Below are 21,711 nucleotides of genomic sequence, written 5' to 3'. Positions count from 1 at the left end.
TCCTGCTTTCAGAACTTATAGCCATATATTTGCTCCCATGTCATTTTCAATAATCCTGGATTTATGGGGGTAGAAAGGGAAGAGAGATAGAGTCACTTATTAGAAATGGTTACAGAACAAACTTCAGATTACATTCTTGAAGATGAAAAAGCCACATAACCAAGGAAGTATGTTAATATGATGAAGATCTACCGACTAAAAAGAATTTAACTATTAGAGTGACAATAAGTTGCCATGAAAACAAAATACACAAATCTGTAGAAGCATGAAAAAACATTTTTTAAAATCATCATCTGCTTTATTTTACGAGCACTACCTCCTCGAAACAGGTAAGCTGCATCAATTTTATTAGTTATTTCATTTCATGTCCAAGAAAAAAGGGCCACAGCTCCATAAAATTTACTAGGAAGGTTCTCATTTTGAAAAATAAAAATACTTTACTTTCACTTGAATATGTAATACTACTTGCAAGTCTGAGCTTTTTCCCTTATTTTAAGAACATGGAGTCAAACCCAGGCCTGCAGAAAAAGCCATCAGGTATCATCCTGTATTTCAAGAGAAATTAGATGTTTGAGCTAACATCACATGCAATACTTCAAATACATTCATGATTTACCATGAGCAGCATTATTTATGGCAGTTTAGCCATGCAACAACTGTATGTGCCAAGCTGGGGAGAGAATCATTGCCCACCTGCTTCCCCCAGTACAAATCCAGTCTGCATTTGATACTTACCCAGCTCACAAAAATTAAGGTGGAAGACTTGGAAAAGGTTCTGTAGCAACAATTAAGAAGGAAGTTTTGTTCTAAATCAACACAAGAACTTCTCCCCTAATCCAAAATATGAAAACTCCTTTGACATGGACCATAGTGTTCATTTCCCACCATTTTTCATTATCTCCACACTATCCTGTAGAAGATAGACCTGCTACCACATAGATACAGATAGCTGGAAGCAAACTTCTGAGCTTTGCATTAAATGCAACATCTCTGACGAAAAATAAAGAACAGTTCATAGAATTGTAATGCAAACAAAAATTTAATCTTTAAACAAAACGTTCATGATACGGAAGGTCACAATACAAAGTTCTTAAACACAATATAACACAAACAAGTTGAAAAGCCTTTTTTTGATTGGAAATTATTATTTATACAAAGACTAGATGCCAACAATATCATTGTACAAAGTTTGACAGTGGATTCATAAATTGATTCCCTGAAAATTCCCTTGTTTTGAAGAAATAGTGAACATTAAGGTAATGGCTGAAGCAAATTCAAGGAATTCAGAGTTACATTTGTTTCCATCCTCAATTCTAAGCACTTGGATTAGGTTTCATGGTACAAAAGGGATAGTAAAGGCACACTGTGGTTTGAAAACAAGGCTAGATATCATAGCCTTTACATGTTCTGGCTTTTGTCTGGGTGTTTTTAAAACACCAAAACATGCAGCTAAAATAATCCAACTCTCCTGAAGGGGTGAAGAGTGAACAAATTAAAGTCTGCAAAAAATGTAACCCATTTAGCCTATAAAACAATATTACTATTAATTATACATTTGAGTCTCAAATCCTCTACTATTTTAGAAATTACGTACCTTTCTCCAAAAGTTACTTCTGTTAATTCACTCCTGACAGAACTAGTGTAAAAATGCACATTTAAGATCATTTTTAATCTTCATCAGATTGGTTGATTATGGAAAAGGACTGATGCATTCCTAAAATTTGAGGCTACTGGCCAAGTCAATTACTTGCTGATTTAACTTTTCAACACAGCTTCCTAAAGTAGAAAAAAAGCTTTAAAGAAAATGGTCATTTAATCTGATAAAAATAATTAGACTGCAACTCTTAAGTGTCAAATTCTGGAATAAAGTGTTCTTTAATGTTATGTTATGAAATCCAGATAGGCCTATTGCAATTATTAACACAAGTCTTGCCACAGGGGTGTAAGTCAATGCATTGTGGTTTAATCACATGTACCACAGCTAGCTCTGTTGATGAACCATGTCAATTCCTGGGGATTGTTATACAACTCCAAATTAGTTAACAGAGTTTGGAGGAGTTACATATGGACATTAGGAAACACTGTTCAAGCACTGGTCTGCACATAAACACAACTAACCAGTTTAAACTAAACATTTCTAGAACTACATAGAAAGCAATTAGTTTTACCATTTTGGTTCCCTGAGAAGAAAAGTCCTCCAACTACAAAGGTCTTTGGAATGCCATCAGTACAGTGGATAAACATGCACCTCTTGCACTGCTCCTGCAAAGACATCTACTTTCATGTTGATCAGACTTGTTTGGGTATTTTCATTCAAAATAATATTATACTCCACAAAACTGGTAGTGGAATGGGAGCAAGAGATTACTAAAAGTAGTCTAGCACTAAAACTAGTTTTATCTGTTATGATTTGTTATTACAAACTGGAATGCAGTTTGTTAGCACACTTCTTGAACACAAAGTCATTATGGGCAGTTTAGTTCATCTGCTTAACCCATAACTGAGATTGGTTTTTGAAAACTGTATTATGTTAAAGTTTTACAATGTATTTTTTGAAAGAATGCTAACCTTTCCCCAGGGGCATAACTTATGTTTCTGGTGAACATGATAAACATAATGAGAATTAAGACTTCAAATATAATAAAACAGCGCACAGCAGAAGAATGAAGTCAGGAAACATTTTATTTCCATCCAGTTTTGCAAGTATTAAGGATGGCATAAGAGTTTATCCCACCACTATGATTTACGAAATTATTACATCCCTAGAAGAGGCAAAGCTTATAATGCTTCCTGTCTTTTCCTCCCAAATGCTTATAATTTATTTGATTATTTAGCTTGTTTTATCTGTGTCTTTCTGTCCCTATCTAATACAAACCTCAAACCTCCTTCATCCTCTCCCCAATAACTGGGTGTGGAGAAGCTGCACTGAGGCAGTCAGTAATGAGAAGTTATAAAAATATTAACCAGCAACATACACTACACTAACACCTGGGATGCTCACAACATACAGAAGACAACTTTGCAACTATACTGTGTTCTGTTTGCCATCATTGTTTCTGAAAATCAGTAATGTCAGATTCCTTCTCTAGGACATGCGTACAACAGTTACTTCAGATTCTTCTGATTCCTCCCAATTTCTAGGCAACAATTAATTTTGTATTTACTATTTTTAAGACAAAATGCTGAAACCAGTTCTAGGTATTTAACAGCAAGATTCAAATGGCATCTTCCACAATTATAGAATTAATGCTTAGTATTTGTCAAAAGCTTTTAAAAATTAATTTATGCTGAAAAATTACTTTCAGTATACCCCATGCAATTAAATGGCTCAAATAGTTTAAACTTTTAATTTAATAAATCCTAAGTTAGAGAAGAGTTCATATTTAGAAACTAATTCCAGACAGTTCTTAGACCTCATATGGCAGGAATAAAACTACTTTAAATCATCACTATCAACAGAAAAAATTCTCATAGGAAAGAAGTATATACACTCTCACTATGGCCAGGCAATGATCTCTTCTTTTTCAATACTACCATAACCATTTAGCTGAATTATTTCAATCAGTAGAACCTAACCAACAATTCAAGTTCCAAAAGTCAAACATGTTTACCTGTAAAAGGCTGCATCTTTTGTTTGAATCTGGATAATTTTTTCTTTTCCAATACAATCAACTCAGTTCAATGCATTTACGTTTAAGATTGATTTTTAAATTGCTCTCTCTCCTTCACTCCTCTCTACCTATACAGATCTTTAGAGAGATATTAAGCAAGACTTGTAGAATGCAACAATGCAGTTTCATTTTAAACTTAGGACTTATCTGAGCATGCCTGCAAACGCTCTCTTACACGAGGTGGAAGTGTTTTTAACAACCTTTCTTCTACAATTAGATTATTTCGCTTTAAGAGCTGACATTCTTCCAGTTCAGCAGGAAGTGATTCAAGATAGTTTCCAATGAGCTCTAACTGAACAAGATTCAGTAGCTGACCCACAAAAGGGGACAAATTCATCAGACTGTTATTTCCCAGAAGAAGAAATTGCAGCTTTTTGCACTGAAATAATCCATCAGGCAGCATTTCAATCTAGAAAAAGAAAAGAGAAGAAGAAAAATAAAGTACATTAGAAGGTGTTAGCCTATGTGCAGCTGCATGTTTTGACATTTCCTCTTTTTATTTTAGGGTAAAAACCCCTCTTAGCTTATGAAAGGAAAAGGAAGAGTGTAATTCCTCTATCATTATGTGATCAAGTGCTTGAGAGCACTACAATGGTTTTATTATCCCTGTTTTCTTACAAAGCTGCTCAGCTCCTGGCAGAAGCCAAGCCGGGAAGGAGGAGCACATCCACGCATGCACGCAGAACTGCACGCAGACGTGCGCAGGTGGCAGGGGACAGGAAGAGCCTACTATTCCTAAGAATCCCTTAATGAAGAACAAGCACAGACTGTGGAGAGACATTAGCAGCTGCTGTGTTGTGAAAGCTGTACAAGCAGTTATCTGGGCAGTACAGTTGTCCTGGCCCACCCTACTGGCACCTAACATCCAAAACCAGCTTCAGCAATGAAAACAAAAAAGTCACAAGCCTGAGCTCCACACTAATAAGCCAGACAGTTTAGCACTGATTGTGAGGTTACCAACCATAATTATTTCCCTCTTCCCTGTCACACACCTGAGCTGCTAATCAACCACCTGTTCATTTACTTTAACTTTCACTTTGACATTTTAAGGTAAACATTAAAAACTGTACACTTCCACTAAAATACTACATAGGATTGACAACTGCAGGGAAAGGGAAGATCTGTTTCTGCAGCCATGCTAACCCTATACCTTCTCTGGATCAAAGCCCTTAAGCAGCTACAAATCAGGATAGTACTTATTCAGTATTATGTGAGCTTTGCTGATACCAAAGCTTTAGTAATTAAAAAAGCACCACCCCTTTTTTCTGGATTTACTTTAAGCGTGAACACCACAAAAGCTAGAGTCTATTCCAGAAGAAATAGCAGCTTAAGTCTGTTTTTGGTTTTGAGTAGTAATTCAAAGTTCTACTTACATGGTTTTTTGTCAAAGCCAAGTACTGCAGGTTGGTCAGATAACCGATTTCTTCAGGGATGGAGGTTAGCTTATTATAGCTAAGATCCAAATAGTGTAACTTTCTACAAAGAAATAGCTGCAATGGAACATTCTTAATATTATTATAATTTAGATACAACTGTTCCAGGTTTGATAATGCACCAATCTGCACTGGGACATACGAAATACTGTTGTGCCACAATTTTAAGCAAGAAAGATTCTTAAGATGTTGGAAACTAATTATTTCTTCCACTGTTCTGAGATTATTTTCTTTTAAGTCAATTTCATGCAAATTGTTTAAGGTAAAAATGGAATGGGGAATGCGCTCTAAATCACAGCAGATTAGTTCCAAGGTTCTCAGGTTTACCAGCTTCTTCAGGTTATTTAGCACTATCAGTTTATTTCCCTCATTGTTGATAGACAAGTGTTGTAAAGAAGGCAGAAGATCTGTAATCACTTGAGGTATACGGGAAAGGTTGTTCTTTAAGTGAATTGATCTCAGATTTTTTAGCCCCTGAAAGCCGTCATTGTATATGGAGTTGTGATGATCTAGCATGAAGTATCCTGTTAAACACAATTCTTGTAGGTTCTTTAGATGAAAGACCCAAAATGGAATTCTTCCCATCTCACTAGACTTCAAACGCAAGGTTTTCAGATTTTCTTCTAAAAAACTGACTGCTGGATAATCCATTGTTAGTGATGAATGATAAACATTGAGTTCTTTGAGATTGACAAGCTGGGTCACAGCTGAAGGAAGTTTGGCTTCAGGAATAAGTTCCAGGCTTAGAACTTCTACTTCTGTCAGTTCAAAAACACTGTCTGGAAGACCATTTAACATGAAAAGGTGAAGTTCAGTCTTGTCTTGGGAGTTTCTTACTAGTTTATTTTTCAGTTTTTCCACTGACCATTCATTGTTAAGATTTATCTGTTTGAGTTCATTTTCACTCAAATCAGACAGGAATATTGAGAATCGCTGGGAATAAAGAGGATCATACTGATCTGCCAAGTGAAGAATAAATGCAAAGTCATTCTTCACATCAGGTATATCAGTGTAATTACTTTTCTCTCTCAACTTCTCAAAAGAGTATTGTTTAAGTGAACTTCTTAACATCCACCACAAACTATAAGTACAAGTTAATCCATAGAAGATCACTAAAACAACATAAAATGAAGCCAAAACTTTAAAAATTTCTGCTAGCGAATAAACACACTGGTACCTTTTGTAGCCTGTAAAGGCTTGAACATTAACTACACAATCAATTTCAAGTGTAATAAACGATAAATAGTAGGGGACATAAATTACTATTATGACAACTACAAAGACTTTCACTATAATTTGTTTCATATACACTGTGTATACGACATCCTTTTCTTCAGCATGTACTCTGAATTTCTTCACTTTTTCAAATATAGCTTTAGCTTGTTCCCCTTCTTTTTTGTCAAGAACACTGGAATTTTCTCTTCCAGTTGTTTCCAAGCCATGTTGTGAATATGGCAGGGACTGTCTGCTGGCCCCTATGTCTCCTGAACTCTGAGGTGATGAAATCACTGTTTTTGATTTGGCTATCGGCAACTTCCTCGCAGACTGCTCAGCAACTGTTTCTGAGAGGGCACGCGTTGTCCAGGGAGAGTCGAAACACTTCTGAAGAACGGCTACAAAGTGCTCAAGCCTGGAACTTGTACTAGGATAGTAAAGCCAGAAATTACTGCAAGCTGCAAAAATAAAGGTATGCAAAAGCACTAGGTATGGAAAAAATTTGGCAAACCAGTGAAGCTGTCGCTCATAACATACTGCATCGATGTAGGAATACTGCTGCCGATGGAGATAATTCTGGATTTTAAGCGGGATGATTATCGGTGCTGTCGAGCTAGCTGACATGTTAAGGTTGGCTTTAACTAAATCCCAAGGCACAGCACAATGATTGTCAAATTCTAGCTTGCAAGGAAGACAACACAATACTCTGGTTTGAGTGAGCTGGAGAGCCCCAGCAAGCACAGCAACTAGCAGCATTATCATGGTGAGGTAATACCAGAAGACATCCCACCATGGTTTTAGTATGTGGTAGGATGACTGGGCATCTGCTAAGCATTTGAGTTCTGTTAGCGTGATCATGACTTTCACCTGTGAGAGAACAGCAGCTGGTAGAAGAAAAAAGAAAAGAAAATACATTCTTAGAGAATTGTTAAAAGCAATTTATCTCACCATGATATACTTGAAGTTTATTATTGTTTTCACAGTTCTAAATATGTGTAACATGTGGCCTGGACTCCGGAGCATAGCAAAAGGATCCAAGAACTTCTGGGACCTGACCCCAGCCATCCTCTCATTGATTTATTTTAAGGAAAGCTTCTCAGGAGTGCAAAAACTTAGAGTGAAACTAGCATGAGAGAAGGTATATTAAAACCAAACATTTGGGTACTGCTGCAGTATAAGCAACAAATAGGTGTAAGGCAAAGAAGTGGCAGATGTATTATTAGCAGTCCTTCACTACCATCATAAACTTACATAAGTGATTTCTTATTTATGAAGAATTCCAAAATCAGAGTGGTACATTAACATGATGGCTCTTGTAATTTAGAACTTTCTACCAGATTAAATAATTCTGCCCAATTAAAAATACACAAATTCCCAAAAAGCCTTTCTGTATTACATATTCTTATACATAATTCCACATCTCCTATCAAGAGAATTAAGCGTATTGGCAGAATTAAAATTAAGGTGGCACAATGTATTATTGTTCAATATTGTTATATATATATTTAACTCCCAGAAGCATAGGTTTTATTCATACTTACTTTACTAATTAAAGAGAATAAAAACACAGCACTGCTCAGTCAGGAGGTCTACACCTTTTAAAATTCCTTGGACATGCCATCTTTACATTTGTCTTCATTCTGGATGGAGAAAACACTGAATACACTTATTTAACGGCTTAATGTAAACAAAGAGCAAACATTTCAGCTTTCATTACAACTGCTGCCTCGTTATGCCTCCATTAAGCTCTGCATTACTACAGTTACATGAAATGGAACAGGATGTATATATGTGATCATGCAGCATGCAAAGTCAAAGTTTTGCAGTCACATCAACACAAAAATCCCCCAAAACCCAGGGAAACTGCCTACAGCTAAGCCCCACTTCAACAAGGAAGTAATTTTTTTTCCCCCAAATAACTATGAACTTTTTACTTGGGAAACTGACCCCCACCAGGCTACATTCTCCTTTCAGGCAGATGTAGAGACTGGTAAGTTCCCCCAGACCTCCTTTTCTCCTGGATGAGCTCCCCCAGCTGCTCCTCACAGAACCTGTGCTCCAGACCCTTCCCCAGCTCCACTGACTTTCTCTGGGCTCACTCCAGCCCCTCAATACCTTTCTTGTAGTCAAGAGCCCAGAACTGGAAACAGCATTCGAGGTGGGACCTCACCAGTGCTGAGCACAGGGAAGTGCCCTGCTCCCCCTGGCTACGCTGTTTTTGATACAGACCAGGATGCCACTGGCCTTACTTGGGCACACTTGGCTCTTGTTTATAATATATTGATGCTGTACATTTTGATTTTAAACAGAGATGACAAACTGTTATAAAAAGTCAAACAGTAGCTGAACCTGATTCTTACTCCACATTCAAGTGGAAAGAATGACCGAAAATAAATTAACCCTTCTTGCAATGACAAAGCTATTTATAATAGAATACAAAAACTTACCAGGCCCACCCAAGGGAAAGCAGCTGAAGAAGGACTGGATGGTTACAATACACTCCTATAAGGAAAATAAATTGTGAAATATTTGGACTCCAAAAACTGTGAGTATTAGAACAGCAGTTCATTACTGCTTCCACAACAGCATTTCAAAGAGCCAACATCTATGAGTAAAAGATCGAAAGAGCTACAAGATGCCACCCCCTTCAAATTATCTACTTGTTCACTATCTAAAAGCTGCTTTTCCTAAAGCAGAGAAAGTAATGGCTTCTCTCACTGTGCCCCTTCTAAGCACTAAAAGCCATTTGAGCTCAACAGTTTTTGCATTGACATAAAGTTACAAGTTCTGCAGCTGAGATGCTCTACACAGCTGAAAAATAGCAATTTCTTTAATCGCTGCACTTCAACTTCCAAAAGCACATCTCAAATGCCTTTAAAATGAGTTCTTTTGACATAATTCTTGTGGTTTGAATACAAATTTGTCGGTATAAAAGCACAAAGAGATAGTAAACCCATTCAAACTAAGGCTTTCATTCTGCAAAGAATACCTGGATCACATCGTGACTCAAGCCAAGCATGCTTGATTTGAATGTAAACAGAAGAAAATCAAAAACATTTTTTCCCTTCCAGCCTAAAATTTAAAACAGTCAATTTTTCTTTCTTGAAGTTTGTTATAAAAATGTTATAAAAATGAAAGACTTGGGACCTCTGTTAAAGTTGTAAAGAACACACTAAGATTAATATATTGAATGATGGAACAAAGTAAGATCAAAAGTAAAAATAGCAAATTTTTAATAAAGAAAAGCACTTGAAAAGTTAAAATTATCATTAAATTGGCTGAGAGTTTAACATAGTGTGAAAGGTCTAATGCGCATGAGGATGGGAGCAATTCTTTTCCTGACAAATGTGTAAACCTCATCAGGACTTGGGGAGATACTAATGTTTCAAGATGATTCATATAACTAAATGTTTACTGGAGTATTCTTGGGGAATAAGGTATACCTGCTCAGTACAAAGGACAAAATTCAGAGTACAATAAAACAGTTAATGCTCTTTGATAAAGCACTTTCCCTAAATTTTACAAAAAGAACAGAAAATTAAATTTAAGCCAATTCTGTGAAAATCATGCTGATATACTTAAGAGTATGCATCACTCAATACACCTTTTTCAACTAATGACATAATGCTAAAAAAACAAAGTGCTTTGTTTTTGTACAGACTATGAATTCAGTCTGAAGCTGACCCATGTAACTTTGTGAGGTCTGTTTCTATAAAGTCCTTTGTCACCTCTCTGCCATGCAATGGAAAGCTGTTCGTCCGCATTCCAGAAAAAAGACTACATTCTTGCTGTGGTTTTACAATACTTTCTAGCAGAAAGCAACTGTCACAATATTAAGTATTTAAATATTTGAAAGCTGGTCTGGTGAATGGCTACTTTTCGAAGTCTTCCAATGAAGAATGTGTATCCATTACAAGTCTATGTTTATGAAATAAAGCTTCCCATGGGAGGAGTACGCAGTATATACAACTGTAACATAAATGTGAATTATTGATGATAAATTTGCTGAAGACATTTTTCTTTCAAATCCTATCTGTATGCCAAGAGTGGCTAATCAAATGGAATTATGCTGAACTGTAATGGATTTGATAAACCTCATCTCCAGCAGCTTTCAACCCATATCAAAGCCATAAAAGCTTTTCAAAGTGGCCTAACTCAATTGGCAATCTTTCTTACAAGAAGAAAGAATGAAGCTTAGCTTCAGGCAAAATGATGACTTCAGGAGAGTTACTCCAGACCAATGCAGAGACACAGGCCAGAAAAATAAAGTAATAAAGATCACTAATATCGAGGTAATTTTTAGTTACTTCAAGACTTATTAAATCAGAGCAACAGAAACATATCCAGAATGTGACTAAAAGGTTCTCATTTTGAAAAATATTATCTAAAAGCATCAGACAGCCACCACCACCCCCACCTGCCAAAAGAGTACTTAGGACTGCATTACTCTGTCATTTGGTCATTGCTCACAGAATTTTAGGCACATTTAGTCAGGGGGCAGAGATGTCTTTGCAGGAAGGCAATTACTTTGCTTGCCCTCCCTAAAGAGTATTCAGCTGGTGTTTCTGACATACTAATATAATCAAAATATGTTTATACAACTAAAGCTTTATACAACTACTTAACAGATACTCCCCTGGCCCCTCTGTCTTGCTTTTTTCCCCTCCCCCTCAAAGTAACACACACACCAAGTTTTCAGGCAGTCTCTTTAGAATCTTGCAGCTGCTTCTCAGCCTAGAGAAGGAGATGAGGACACACTAAGTAATGTATCTGTTTTATCAATTTTCTATCAAAAATCATTCCTGAAGTACGGTACCAACTTAGCTTCTAACTAGTTTAAATAGATCACTTTTTCTTCTCAAGTTTTGGATGGAAAATCAAGTTCGACAATAAACTAAACACATCATCAGTTTTGCTTCATAGGCAGTTTTGAGAATCCCCTATGAGATTCCCAGTACCTGTTTATGGTTTCACATGCACAGCCTGAGCCTTACAAATAAACCCTCATGAAAATTCCCAAAGGAACAAAAATAAACAAACTTTACTCATACACACACTCATCATCCAAACCAGATATTTACTGGCAAAACCTTTTCCTTTTATTGGCATGTTACTGCTTCTTTTCTGAAGTATTCTGTAAAACTACAGTGAGGTACTGCAAGAGTTCTGGTGCAGGTGGCTCCATAAAGAATAATACTGCCATACTTACTCTCAGCAGAAGCATTTACATGACTACCTCTCCCTTTTTCAAGCTGTGATTCTTTCAGAATCTGTACTTTGGTCACCTGTGTGCATACACAGATTCAGTTGTAGGACCTTTTTGATAGGGATTGTGGTTTTGAATCTGTATTCCACTGAATGCTGAACAACACAAACAAGATTAGAGAAAGCTTCTTTCCATCTCCTTCTGAAGAAGATCACAGGTGACAATTAAACATGTATATGTGATTATCCTTTTGTATTTAAAACAAATCCAAAGACATTCCCACACTCTACAATAAACAGCATGTTCCTCAAGCAGTGGATCTTCAACACTACATTAACATTATTCCAAGTTTGCCATATCAATCTCTCAAATAATCAGAGACCTAAAATCCTTCCAAATACTCAGAAATTACAACTACAGATAATCTCAACCATGTGTACCTGGACTGGCTAGAGGCCTATCTTAAACACTCCTGCTCTCAAGACAGCTGAACATAAGGTGTAGAACAGTAACAGCAAAGTTTTACACTGCTTAAAAACCAGTCTTTGTCCTCTGGGGAAGGCTTACATGAATCTATATAGCCAAGTAATTTCTGGGGGAAAAGAATTGTAAACACAGTTTAAAATTTAGTGAGTTAGGCTACACTAACATTTTTACTTTACAAGATGTACCCTTCTCTGCTACAGCTTCAGAGTTAACTGCACAATCCATAATTTGATAAAAAAAAATCTTAAAATCAAGCAACTACTACCTCTACCACTACCATATCTTCACAAAGCTGAGAAAACAAAAGTAGAACATGGCACATATATCTCAGCTTCCTGAACTACCTAAAAGCTTGAACATTCCCAAGTTCAACACAAAAGGCCTTAGGTGGGAAAAAAAAACAAAGGCAGTTTCACCCTTCTTTTTCTCTGTGGTACACTTAACGCAAGAAAAATACTTTATATAGTCCAAAGTCTTTATAAAGTTGCAGTCTAATGTAAATTGAAAATATACCTTTTTCCAATTTGATTTGCTTTACAAGCACAAGACTTATTCTTGAAATCTGACTGTGCAGGATTAGATATTTTACATTATGCATTTCCTTCCTATGCCTGCAGCCTCCAAAAAAGACCACTGTCTTCCTTGAGCAATATTAACTTCTCATTAAATATCACTGATATCCAAGTATTGAACCTTTTCTCTATTCGAGGAAGGCCACTCGAGAGACAAACTTTGGCTGTAAAAGCTGTCACTGTTCAAACACTCACTAGGTAGAGGGACCACAATCAAACATTCCAGTTGCCCAAAATGACATACCTGTGAGCCACAATAGATAACGGACCACACTGGTTAGCTCTGCCCAAGTGCATGAAGTTACCTGAGCTTAACTCTCACTAGCAGATGGGAGGGTAAAAACAAGTCCACTGTTTTGAAGATTAAACTCTGTAATGAAGCTGCATTATAAGATTTGCATTTAAAAGTTAAGTGTGCTTTTTATTTCATTCTAGTCTAGCCCATAGAGAAATTTCAAATACAAATTCACATTCAGATATAAATATTTTGTCTAGTAAAAGCACTTTCTCCAGCCTTCTCCTCTAATGAAGGATCATGTTCTATCTGAAATAGATAGAACCTATGCTCCTAGAAAGTGAGAAGAAGATTCAGTTTAAACCCAAATTTAAAACCAGAGATAGGTGGTCAGCTTACACTAAAACCTTACAAAATAAAATGTAGAAAAATTGGTAAGTAGGTACAAACCTAAGTTTCTGAAAAAGTGTTACAGAGTTAAATAGATAAGACTCCTAATGGTAAGAAAATACAGTAAAATGAAAGGTAGACCAGTTTTGTTTTCATGTAATTGCATCAACATTGCTGATCTCTTTGAGAACAAGCTGTCTACTTGTCCAGAGTCTATAACTCCATTTGTAGCCATGGTGCTTTCTGAGATCACTAATGAACCAAGCAGAATCTGGACTCTGAATCAAATCTGAGCATTTCTAGTAAGCAATGTTTTTTACAGCTTTGCTGTCTCAGTACTATTCTCAAACTCAGAGACACATTTTTAAAATATACAAATTAAGGTTATAACTTAAAATTTGAGACATATCAGCCTCTAAAATACTGACTACAATAAATATCAATGCAAGCATCTATTCAGAAGAGAGTGCTTTATATTGATCATACAATAGATACTTACCTAGTTTCATTCCAATATTTAATTAATAACTTAGATAATTTGTGTTCATTGGAAAATCTAGCACTCTTGTTTGCTCCTTTAATTTAACATTTCTCCAAGCAGCTGTATATTTCATATATTCGACTTTGAAAAGGAAATTATTGGAGGAACTTGCCAGCAATGATGCAGCTCTCAAAGCAGCAAAGGCTGTCCACTAATACCCCAAAAAATACTTGCAGCAACAAGAGGCACCATCCTCATACAAACCTAATCTGGATGTCTAAAGAGCCTTATTGTCTCAATTAAAAAAAGGCAACAAAACCAGAATCAGAACTGCAAGACTAAGAATGCTCAAAGGAACGGTGACTTAAGAAAGGAGACTAAAGGAAGGGGCTTTCTAGCATAAGAGAAAGAAGAATAAGAATATAGTGGGGATGGAGAGAAGGGGAGAGAATTGTATTGGAAATGCATCTGCCTTCTTAGGACAGAAGCACATAGTCCATTGGTGCTCAGCTAATGCTAATTTAAACCACAGGAGACAACTCTCCAGAGACGACTGCAGGCATGCCATGCTGTCAAGCATTCCAGCCCAAATGTGTCAAGGAAGATACCAGGGAATTGGCACAGTTCACACTCTCAAGTGATATCTAGAAGAACAGGCCTCCTTTGTCATTCCCTCATCTCCCAATTAGTTTTTAAAGTCAGTAACTCAGTTCTAAAGATACTACAGTCTTTATTTCCAAGTTCCAAAGAAATTTGGAACATTAAATATGAAAAGCCTCCTTGGTTCTTCACCTGTTCTTTCCTAAACAAGCACGATGACACTAAAAGCAACCTCATCAGTTCCAGCCTAAGTCTTTTAACTGCACCTTTGGTGGCTCTCCCAGAAACCATCTTACACAACAGTACATCAAGTCCTTCATCCCAGTACTAACACAGCTAACACAGACACCTTCCAACTGCATGAAATAAGATTTTTCAAGTTTGCTTATTATACCTGTTTATTCTTGTAACCATGTTTTTGAGTCTCTCTCATGCTGGGAAGTATGACTACATAACCATAGACAATGGTATCAGCAGTATCCCTCCAGCATTCTGAATGGCCATCAATGGTATCTATTTTATTTTGCACACCAAGATAAGTATTACAATAGAAAATTAATTTTTATCCCTTTAGTTTCCGTAAGTCAGAGAGATATGATATCAATTCATTGTGCTGCCACGCTCAGGACATCAGAAAACAAAGCAGAGAGAACACTAGAGAATATTCACAACTTAAATACTATTAGATTTTTCTACAATCAGATTCTTTATTTATAGTATAGCTTACTTTCTTCAGTCTTCCAGAGCAATAATAATACAAAGGACCCAGCAGCATAAAACAGTAAGAATTATATAACAAGAGACCTTCTTTCCTTGGGAAAAGGCAAGGAATTGCTCATACACCCTCTTTCCATTTTCAGTGTTCTTCTCAATAAAACCATAAATGGCCAAAGACATTTGAAACAGCCAAGACAACTTCAGTAACCTTACTGGAAACCAGTCTAAAATAAGAGAATATTCTCAGAAGGAAGAACTTGAAAATATGTCCACAAACCTGAACCAGCTCTGAATTAATTTCTCAAGCACCATCAAGAGCGCTGCTGTCACAGCAGAATAAAGTACACTGACTACAAATCCTACTTAAGAAGTCAGGTAAGCATTTGGGTCAATTTTGTCATCATGTTGCTATAACTAGGCTATCAACATCATTTGTTACATGGCAATGTAATACCACACGTACTCAGGTATTAACTAAAGCAGGTTCATATTCTGATTTGCTTCTTCTAAATAAAGGAATAAGGAATTCAATCACACTGCATTTAGACAATGATGGAAGGTGCCAACATTTTCCATACTACTTCTGCAGAGAGCAGAATACTGAAATCCAGTGGTTATAGTTATTCAGAACCTCCATTATACATTAATTTCCTAGCTCAAACATTGCTTTCCAATACAATACCCATATCTAACTGAGTTAATAATTTACTTCTGACAGATGAATTGCTTCATGCAAGTAATTTTATTTCTTTCCAACTCAAACTTCTCAACAGAAAAATTAAGGTAACATTTCTGCTATTCTCTAAAAATTATTTAAATGAGGAATATTAAACAGTAATAATTTCTTACTAGGTATTTAGCTGTTTTGGATTGTACTAAGCTTCTGTTTGGTTCTGAGAGCTGGAAGTACATGCTATTTCTTTTCCTAATAGTGGTCAAACAGTTATTACCTTTGTCTGATCTCAGAAATATTAATTTGTATTTGCAGTCCTCATTCTATCTAGAATAATTCTGATGTTTCTAAAATGTGAACAGTTATCTAGTCAAATAACTTAAAATTTCAACATTTGGCTGAAAAAATGATACCGAAGTTTTTTCAACATCTATAGACTGCTAAGACTAAGCAGCATTCTCTCAGGATAGCAGATGCCGAGAATGGAAACAGCAACTGAGGTCACAAAAAATATATACCAAATGTATTCTGTCTCTGCAAGATAATTATTACCATGTACAAATATAACCACAAAATTCAAGAATGGTCAAAAAATAGTCTTTTAGTTTTAAGTTTTCCTGATGCTGCGTAAGATTAAAGGAGAACCTTCTATAAGGGAATATTATTACTTCCACAGACAAGAACTTAATTGCATCTAGGAAAATATAATTATCAGGGCAGCAATACAGAAACACATTTCACTCTATTAGTTCTGACATCAGAAAGCTGATTTGGATTTTCAGTAGTGGCTCATATCTCCTTTTAGAAGGAGCAGGTTTTCATCTTGTTTAACGGGAAAGACAGTTACTTGGGAATGCCAGCCTGACAAGCAGAAACACTCGATTCTAGATGTTTGGTCTAAACAGCTAAAATAGAATAATGAGAACAGATGAATTGATTTCCAATTGATATCTGATGCAAACTCAGACACTCTTTTTGTATGCCAGCTCTCCTGAAACTCATCTTATTATCTTTTTAAAGAATATCCCCACCCCAAAGTAAGAAAAAGAAAAACTTGAAACTGGAGTGAAATACAAGCCTGCTTGAAATGGAAATTGAACAGGCTTTACGAATCCTCCAGCAGTGTGCAATCTGGCTGCACAACCCCCTCAGCCTCTTAAATATCTTCCTATTCATATTACTCTGCATTATGTATTTACTAATTGGTTAAAGCAACCAGCTGCATCTCTTCTTTTAATAAAATGAACTGACTGAAAGACAAATTTCACATTGCACACCCTGTGTGGTAGTGTATGTACAAATTGCATGCCTAAACATAACTGTACAGTTCAGAGCTGCACATATGCATGGGATCAGGAGAGCTGAAAGCTGTGTTGTACCTATCAGTCACATCTCCTAGAACAATGCTAAGTTTCAGAACCACAAACAAGTGATCAGACTTGAATTCTACAGTAAATCCACAGTAATCCTGCTTTGTTTCCTGAACAAACACAAAGTTAGTTCAGGACCTCTGTTCACGCGTTGTGCTTCCATCAAACCCAAGTGTGCTGTGCAAGTCTCCAACTGAGAAAATTTCCTTTTTTGAGTGGGCTGTCTGAAGGGACCCAACAGCTGGGAAGGTTTTTCAGATAGCAGTATTAATCAGAAACACGCTTTGGTAGGAAGCCAAGTTTAAAAACTACAAAAACAAGAGTCAAGGTTTTATCATCACCTGAATCAATTAAGAACTTTGAAGTAAAAAACCCCGAGCCCCATATTTGTAAGATACTAAATAATAATTTGAAGTAAAGCAGACACTGCTTTTAACTCCTCTTCGGTAAAGCACTTGAGTATTGACATATACCATCTCACTTCAATTAAGCAATAATTTTCCCAACTTTGTAGTCAGTGTCACTGCAAAGTTAGTATTTAAACAATGTTAATGTTTAATAAAAAGTGTTTACTTGGAAAAGGCACTGGAAAAGCAACAATCAGTTTCACACTTGCATTGGCATAGGTTGGAAATTAAACTTTATCTTGTGAGCAATTTAAAAACAGGCTAGAAACAAACAGTTTTTAGTTAAAATTTTTCAAATTCCCTCCCTTCTTCAAGTATTTTGGATTACACAACAAATGCACACCAAGATTTTGCTTTCATTCAGACGGAAAAATTAGTTCAAAGGACTAATACTTCAGCATTAAAATCACAATGTGCTATTAGTAAATTTCAGCTCAGTAGCTCCTCATATTTGGATGCAGATGATTTTTTTAGCTACCAGAAAGTAGCTAAATAAATATTCCACAACCTGAACTAGTCACAGAATACTGGTATTTTCCCCAGAAAACTAAGGCTATAATGTCTGGGAAATAAGGGGTTACATTTTCTGGGGTTTGAAATAAGAGCTCTAAAAATCAATGTCACTTTAATTAAGCCTGAGCAAACTACATGACCACGGTTTTGTAGCAGTTATGTCACAAAACTGAAACCTTGCTAACTAAAATCACAATTCAAACTACTGTCTCACAAAGAAACAAAGTGTTTGTAACAATGTCTAAATACTACTCATAATTAGTAGCAACCAGATTGTGTTACTACCATATTCTTATTGGTATCACTGGACCCCTTACCAGCATTTTAATCCCTTTAGTTTCTCACAGTCAACTAAATTCTCAATTTCACAATAAGAAGTTGCATTTTAGTTTACAGCATCTAAACTGTACTTGGAGGCTGAGCTCTTACCGTGGAAATGCAGTCACATAATTTATATATTATTTTTAAACAGAGCAACAGAGCAACAACAATGAGAATTAAATTGAAAAAGTCCATTACAAGTTCTCCACAATTCTCTTCTGATTGTTGAAAGACCCTAGAATCCTCATGGCTGTACATCAGAAGAGAGTATGTCAGCACTGTCCCTTGAACTGCATTTGTAACAGCTTTACTGAGAGCTGCATCATCTGCCTTCCTTCCAAGGTACTACACCACTACAAAGCACATATTTTCATATTGGCAAATTTAAATCAAATATCTGGGGAAACTATTCATAAGTATTATGACCCTTTAGTTCAATAGTGAATTACAATTTGATTTCAACAAGCTAAAAATTAAATCCAGAACTCATTGGTAGCAGACTAACAACTCCTGGGGAAAATAATCCCCAAACCCAAACTGAATAAACTGAAACCCACTTACCAAGTCTGGTAAAACTCTAACTGGAATCTTATAACCTATACCACTTAAACATTAAAGAGAGCATATGTAAACTTTAGAATATTAATTCCACTTTACATTTCTCAACCTTCTATATGGCGACCCATGATATCTGAACCAAATAGCTTCATGACCACAGCACAGACTGCTAACTTATCTTTAAAAAGAGTAACTGCAAAAGCAACTGGCAGAGTAACACTATTTACAAGACAAAAGCTGAACAGCTGTTACAAGAATGCCTAAGGATAAATATGGCCCACAGGTTAGCACCTAGAATACAGAGAGCAACATGAAACATTAGATAGGCAGAACAGAGACCCATAAAAACCACACCTTATCCCCTTAGTCACATGAAACATCCATTTCTAATCCTAGCAGAGTAAAGCTTTATGGCTTTAGCAGTAGGTATTGTAAGCTGAAGTAGCGTTATTAGTGCCACAGTCTCTTCTGCTACCTGTAGCGCATCAGGCAGAGCAGGCACAGCAGCAGCTGAAGCAAGACAAGATTTCCCGTCCATCCCCCTTTAGAAACCCCTTAGAAAAATACTTCTTTGACAGTGACATACTGCTCTACAAGGTTTGTTTTACAATGCTGAAATACTGATGGATGTTTCTTTAGCACTATTGATCCCTCTCTAAAAATTATTTAACATGTTTTCATTAACTTCAAACAACAGCTGTACTGGTAACTTGCAATAAACAAAAGGCAATTTTCTCCCCATAAAAACCATGTTTTCCCGAAAGAGGAAACAAATACAAGCCAGACCAGCAACTCCCTTCTCTCAAAAGTGTAAGGGAACTAGCAAGTTAATATTGCACAATTTCTAAAAGTTACATGAATCCTACTGAAGTTATAAGTCAATTGCATTATGTGACTGTAAAATTCAGCAGAATGTAATAATATACGTTAGTGTAAAACTCTCCAATAAACATTTGTTATCTGGCTACAACAGAATGCTTTAAACACTCAAGAAAACTCTTTAAAAATCCCCCCTGTATAATATATTAACTACTGGTTCTCTGCCATAATCATTCTCATTTCCACTCTCTTTTCATTTCATGTCCTTTGCGCTGCTCAGGGCCACAGATACTGAAGGAAAGTTACCTCTTCTATTCCCCACACTGTCATCTGAACTACATGGATTCTGAAGAAAACATGCACAATATAGATGGACAATACTTAATAAATTCTACAAGTACTGTAAGATTTCACTACTTAAACCTCATGGGCTTTCTTCACCACTCTCAAGTTAAACAAGACAGGCGAGTAAGGCCTAATCTGTTGCCCTTCCTGCTAGGAAGGTACTTAAGAAAAAAATTCCAAGATACCTGGAACAATTGATGCCTTACCTTATCCTTTCAGCAAAAAAAGAAAGCAGAAGATATAGCATAAATACTTGAAACCACAATAAACCGCATCACTTCTAGCTTGTTCAAAGACTACCTCACAGGTATAGTTTTAAATGACCACACTAGGGGTCAATTCAAACACAGTTTATCTTAGCAGCATAATTAATTACATTCTTAATATAAAATTAAGCTTTAGGGAAATCTGCTTTAACCAGTCCTACATAACTGGTCAACTGCAGCATTCACTACGGCCAAATTCTGACCCAAAGCCAGGAAGCTGCCCCAGTTTCCCTGAGAAGACGGGCACAAAGTCAGCCTGGCGCCACTTGCACAACTCGGCCGGGGCACAAAGAGAGGCTGCCACGCAAAGGGCTGCTACAAGATCCCTGACTAGCTGGAACAAGAAACGCATTGGCTAGGCAGGAGAAAGGAAGACAACAGGACGGTTTTTGTTCGACACGCAGAACTGTCAGGCCTCAACGCTCAGTTAACTCTTTTCCCCCTTGCGCAGAGGCTGGCACTTGGCTCCCTCCTGCCCCTTGCTCGAGGGCAGGTGCCGCCTGCACTCCCGGGGCCGAAGGGTGGCAGCTGCCGCCCAGCCGGGCGAGCCCGGGGCGGAGAGCGGCCCCAGGCGACCTGTAGCGCCCGGGTCACTCGAGGACACGCGCAGATATCGGTTACGCAAACCACAGAGCGGTTTTCGCCGAGCTCCGCCCGCGGGCCCCGGGGCGGCCACGGACCCGCTCGGCGCCCCACGCCCGGTCTCCCTCTGCCTCGGCTGGCCCGCGGGACCACGGCAGGTGAGCGGCCCCGCTGCCGGGCGCCGCCGAGGGACGGGGCGGCCGCCACGCCGGCTCACCGGGTCGCCCGACGAGCGGCGCCGGGCACCCCGCAGGACGGCAGCGCCCTCCCACTCCGCTGGCGGAGGGGGAACCCCAGGAAAAGCGGGGACCGCGAGAGCTGCCCTCGGAAAGCCCCGCTCCGCGCCGCTCCCCCTCCTTCCGCCCGTGCGTCTCTCGCACGCCAGGGCCGGGGGCACCTGTCAGCGGCAGCCGCCCCTCCCTTACCTGCTGCCGCCGCCGCCCCCCGGCCCGCCCGCGCAGCGGCGCTGGGTCTGCGCGCTCCGTCCGCGCGGCAGCCGGCGGCGCAGCGCGAGGCACCGGCTCCAACCGGCGCGTCTGGGGCGGGCCCCGCCGGTGTCACGTTACCGCCCGCGCAGCCAATGGGGCGCGGCCGGCGGCGCCGCTGACGGGCCGGGGCGGGGAGCTGCGGCGGACAAAAGCGCCGCTCTCGGCTCCGGCCCGGCCCCGCCGCTCACCTGCGGCGCCACCTGACCACCCCATCCGGCAGTGTGGGGAGTTCCCGGTAGCCCGGCCGCCTCAGAGCCTCTCGGTGCGGCGCCGCGGCCGTGCCGGTCCGCAGGCAGCAACCCCTACCTCCGTGCCGGCGTTTAAATAACCCGAGCCGTTGGAAGAGGTGGAGGAAGTGAGAAA

At 38.3% G+C, this 21,711-nt stretch overlaps 1 protein-coding gene across 2 annotated transcripts; it reads right to left on the bottom strand.

Annotated features, from left to right (window-relative positions):
• Positions 1–2,664: 2,664 nt before the first annotated feature.
• On the bottom strand, positions 2,665–21,361 carry LRRC8B (leucine rich repeat containing 8 VRAC subunit B). 2 transcript variants are annotated; one of them, XM_053950544.1, is made up of 5 exons: positions 21,286–21,361; positions 8,767–8,821; positions 7,861–7,975; positions 5,045–7,203; positions 2,665–4,080 (listed from the first exon to the last, which is right to left on the bottom strand). In XM_053950544.1, the coding sequence occupies exons 4-5, from the start codon at positions 7,175–7,177 to the stop codon at positions 3,808–3,810; spliced, it is 2,406 nt and encodes an 801-aa protein (XP_053806519.1). In that variant the 5' UTR covers positions 7,178–7,203; positions 7,861–7,975; positions 8,767–8,821; positions 21,286–21,361; the 3' UTR covers positions 2,665–3,807. The 2 variants fall into 2 exon arrangements, with proteins under 2 accessions (XP_053806519.1, XP_053806518.1); XM_053950543.1 differs by having other exon boundaries at positions 7,861–7,959.
• Positions 21,362–21,711: the final 350 nt, after the last annotated feature.

The sequence above is a fragment of the Vidua chalybeata genome, chromosome 9 (genome assembly GCF_026979565.1).
Source record: "Vidua chalybeata isolate OUT-0048 chromosome 9, bVidCha1 merged haplotype, whole genome shotgun sequence".
Taxonomy (NCBI): Eukaryota; Metazoa; Chordata; class Aves; order Passeriformes; family Viduidae; genus Vidua; species Vidua chalybeata.
This window is presented reverse-complemented; position numbering and strand designations above follow the sequence as displayed.